The following is a 5,000-nucleotide window of genomic DNA, read 5'->3' as shown; positions in this document are numbered from 1 at the left end:
TTTAAAAAATATAAATACAGCACACAAATTATGAAATAAAAATCTTTCACAAATTGACTATAATACGATTTTAACACAAAACGTCACTGTAAACAGCATGTTTAGTTTCACCATCAGGGGCAGTAATGAATAAACTCTTAGATGAACGCACCTTTGAGCAAGTAACATTAAATTGTCCATGGGAAACACACGATCTCAGATCCACTCCACAGTACTTAAAAGACTGTCCCTGTGTCTTGCTGATCATGCTTCGAGAATGTAAAAATCACTGGAGATTGCAATCTCTTAAAGTTAAAAGCGACATCTGTCACATTGAGTAGTACCTGTGGGATAAAAACTAATTCATCCTATCCCTTTTCTGTTAAGATAGTTACTTCAATTACATTGCCCAACTTTCTTGACATTTTGCATTTCACCCCTTCGCATCGCCCCTTCCTATCGGGCCTGAACTTGGACTTAAAGGGTACTGGTAGTGTTACTATTCTTCTAAGCGACCTTGACAACTACAGATTTGACACTAACATCCGCTGTTTTTAGTCAGTTTTATGCTACCTGTTTACCAACCCTCCCTTTGGTGCCAGTGATGTCTTGCTCACCTAGCATTCTTTTCCAGATAGTAAGTTATATGTAGACTAAAATGAGGCATGATAAATCTGTAGTTTATTGAGTTACTAAGTCAAGGGTAGAGCCAGCCCTATTTCAGGGAAGCCCTTCCCACCCCCACCCCGTTTGGTACCCTCTGGTGCTAGTGATGTCTTACCCCCACAGTATTCTTTTCAAGATTGTAGGTTAAATGCATACCAAGTTTGACTGTTTATACTATGCTGGAACATAGTATAAACACACAGACACACAGACACAGACACACACACACACACACACATATATATATATATATATATATATATATATATATATATATATATATATATATATATATATATATTATATATATATATATATATATATATATATATATATATATATATATATATATATATATATATATATATATACTTACTAGCTGACCATCCTAGCACTGCCTGGGAAAACTCTAAATGACAGTCTACATGTAGGTGGAGGGAAAGGGAAAGGGGATGGGGAGGGGGAGGGAAGAGGAAAGGAGAAGGGAGAGGGGAGGGGTTTATGTTGACAGTTTAACTGGCAGTTTTACTTTTTTCATGCAAACATTCATCCTTCAGTTGTAAGTGAACTGACAGGCATTGCCATGGTGAATGCCCCTTTTATCCAGGTATTACTGTGCTGACTGCACCTTTTATCCAGGTATTACTATTACTGTGGTAACTGTTACTTTTATTCAGGCATTCCTGTGCTGACTGCACCTTTTATCCAGGTGTTACGGTGGTAACTGTTACTTTTATCCAGGTATTACTGTGCTGGCTGTCCCTTTTGTCCATGTTTTACTGTGGTGACTGTCCCTTTTATCCAGGTAATACTGTGGTGACTATCCCTTTTTTCCAGATATTACTGTACTGTCTGACACTTTTAACCGGTTACTACTGTATTGTTCATCACCTTAAAGCAGAAATCACTGTGCTCTCTGTCCCTTTTATGCAGGTATTACTGTGTTGTCTGTCCCCTTTAACCAGGTATTGCTGCACTGTCTGACCACATTATCCAGATATTACTGTCCCTTTTATCAAGTTATCACTGTATTATTTGTCCCCTTCATCCAAGTATTACTGTGGTGACTGTCTCTTCTATCCAGATATTTCCCTTTTATCGAGATTTTACTGTGTTTTTTGTCCTTTTTATCCAGGTAATACTGTGGTGATTCAAAAATATTTTCAATTATATATTTCTATGGTCTCAAGTACATAAAATGAGTTGTGAAAAACCCGTAGAGTTTATTTACCACATAAATTACAAAGGGAAGGGGGTTGGGGGAAGGGGAAGGGAGGGGGGTACTGATTTGAAACCTGCTCTATAATCTAAGTTGGGTTAAATGATAGCCATGCCAAATTTTGTCTAGAGTGGTCAAGTGGTTCACTTCTATATGATATATATGTATATGTATGTATACTATCAACTGTGGAAATCTCAAGTAAGATGAATCAATTTAGGAAAGCTCTGGTACATCTTAGTGTGCTATGGACTTAGGGAATATTACCTCGTATCAATTGGGTGATTAAGGTTTTTCCCAGAATGGAGAACGACCCAGGCCTAATAAACTTATCCTGAAGTAAATGATGAAATCCTGAATGATAACTCCTTCTTGTAACATCCAATGAAGAGTGAAATGTTTTATTTGTAAAGTACAGAGTGTGGCTTAAGTCAGCATGATGTTAACTTTTTTGCTTAAAAGTGAATCTCTATATTTAGAAGCGATCTCTGCTACTGTGTATAGTCTGCCATCCCAACTGACCATTACACTCATCAAATACATAGATTTTTACCAACATTGTAATTACAGTAGAATTTTTTACTGGGATTCGTATTCTAACTGTTTCTATGAAAAGGTCCAATAATGTTCCTTCCAGACTCTTTCCCTCAACTCATATCAATTATCACATTGTGTACCGCCGTTGATTCTGATTATTCTTGCAGGCTACCTCACAGCGGAAGAGACACTGATCATAGAAAACCTCAGGAGCAGAAGCTCAGTAGACATGACATACGTGCCAATAGTGTGGGCTTGTAAGACTGTTGACAAGGCACAAAATGATGAATATATAGCTTCCACGCACAACAAGATAGACCTCATGACTGAAATCCTTGCCATCCAGAGTAAATGCATGGAATTATCTCACTGGGCAACGTGCGCTATACCTCTGGCCTACTCCCAGGTGAGATCTATACTAAAGTCGGAAATCTTTGCTTACTCTTATTATCTGAATTATAAAACCATTGCTGAAGACGAAATAGCATTTCCGCCAGCCTTCTTCTCAGTGACTTTCGTTGTTACTGTCATCTCAGTTCTATAGTAGATTCACATCAACCGTGAATTTGATGTCTAGGCCAGTCCCTTACGACGCTCCTGATTGGCTGCTGATAAGCCAATCACAGGGCTGGAAACCCTCAGTCTCTCTCGAGAGTTCACATAGGCAGGATGTATGTTCCACCTCTCCTAAGGGATACTTTTGACAGATGTATCCCTCAGGAGAGGTGGAACATAGATCCTACCCATGTGAACTCTCTCTCGAGAGTTTCCAGCCTTTTGATTGGCTTATCAACAGCCAATCAGGAGCGTCGTAAGGGACTGGCCTAGACATCAAATGCACGGTTGATGTGAATCTACTATAGTACTCTTCATGAGTCTTGTGTAGGATGGAGAAATTAGGTCATGAAAAATACCTCTTGTGTATATAACCTATTTCATAGGAAGACTGAAAGAATGGAGAATCAAGGAGTGTTTCAGAGTGTCTTAGATAACTGTCATGCAGAGTTAAAGATTAGATACTTCATATCTTGTATGAAGGAATTTCTTTGTAATTTCTATGTTCTCTTTTTGGTTCTGAGGGTCTTATCATTTATCTACACAGGTTTCAATAAAATAATTATCTGGGAATGCGTCAATATCAGGCCAGATTACTCTACTGTGGGTATATTATAGCGAGAAGCATCAGTAATGGGAATAAAGTTTAGTATAGAAGTCCACAGGTAATAAATACAGAGAAAAACAACAGCCAACAAGTTTTCAGGTGTTACAAATATTTACTGGGTCTGTGGTAATAACAAATCTAATAAATCAATGTTTTACCATTCAAAAACTTTGCTCATCAATGTATTTGAGCAAAAAACAATGCAACGCCAATATACAAGATACCACGAGTGGAATTCCTTCCTAAAGGCGAGACATTCATATATATTCCTGCCAAAGCAGAGGGATTTTTGAAATCTCTTATGGTAGTTTAATTCCGCATGTCCTTGCTTTGATATCTCTACTTCTCAATAATTAAACATTGATGTATATTTTTCTTTTTCTTATTCGTTTAAATAATTGTTTTCGGTGTTAACTGCTGTCTTATCTGCGGTACTATCTTAGTAGTTTTCATCCCGTTAAATATGTACGGATATTTCAATCTGGTGAACTTTGACTAATAAATTTATGTCCATCATAAGTAATGATAATACATTAATGTTCACTTATCACATTAGATGCTAAGGTGTGGTAAAAAGCAATTTTCCCAAATAATATCGTTTTGCATCTCGGTAGGTCGTAACCATTGTGGTGTACTTTTTCTACCTCTCGTCTGTGGTCGGTGGACAGGGCTTGGACCCCAAGAGGCAACACGAAGGTTACGGGAGAGTTTACTTTCCCATCTTCACTCTCCTTCAAATCTTCTTCTACATCGGGTGGCTGAAGGTGGCTGAGAGCTTCACCAATCCTTTTGGAGATGATGATGATGACTTTGAATTCCTCGAACTCTTGAAGCGTCATAGACAGGTGAGCTCGAGTGGAATTCGGGATGGAAGTTCCCACTGGGAATCAGACGTTAAACTTTCCTTTAAAATAATTCTACCTGGAAACCTGACCTTCCCTTCAAACTGGAAGAGGTTCAGCCTATTTAGAAGCGATTTACGAATACGTATGCCGAATGGCCATGTACTACTGACATTTACTTTTGCGCAAAGTGGAAGATTTTCTATTTTTTCACAAATCTCTGAAATAGTAGCCGTGAGAAGTAATTCCGCTATGAAATCAAGAATTGTTTGTATACTTCCTTGTTAATAATAGACACTTCCTGTATAGAGTTGTGGTCTATTTTTAAGTACAAGACCTAGTACAGACAGCTGTGTACACATTCATAAGAAACGATTTTATAAAAACGCAAAACACACTGCATTACCTTTCAGGTTAGACTCTTAAGTCATTACTTAAGAGAGGATTTAAAATGTATTTGAATCATAATAACAGGTTTAGCTAGAGGCCGTGTCTAACATGCTAATGAAACGCTATCTTTTTACATACTAAAGAACATTTTCCAATTCCACGCCTTTGTCTTATATCTCTTTAAGCTGTTTATTTTCCAAGTCTC

At 37.7% G+C, this 5,000-nt stretch overlaps 1 protein-coding gene across 1 annotated transcript in view; it reads left to right on the top strand.

Annotated features, from left to right (window-relative positions):
* LOC135196086 (bestrophin-3-like) overlaps nt 1-5,000 on the top strand; it is a 10,861-nt gene that overhangs the window by 5,537 nt on the left and 324 nt on the right. The window contains exons 5-6 of the mRNA XM_064222544.1: nt 2,502-2,807; nt 4,178-4,408. Of these exons, the coding sequence (XP_064078614.1) occupies nt 2,502-2,807; nt 4,178-4,408 (537 nt within the window). The remainder of the gene's footprint in view (nt 1-2,501; nt 2,808-4,177; nt 4,409-5,000) is intronic.

This window comes from Macrobrachium nipponense, chromosome 23, assembly GCF_015104395.2.
Source record: "Macrobrachium nipponense isolate FS-2020 chromosome 23, ASM1510439v2, whole genome shotgun sequence".
Lineage (NCBI taxonomy): Eukaryota > Metazoa > Arthropoda > Malacostraca > Decapoda > Palaemonidae > Macrobrachium > Macrobrachium nipponense.
Note: the sequence above shows the minus strand (reverse complement) of the source record. Positions and strands in the feature narration are given on the sequence as shown.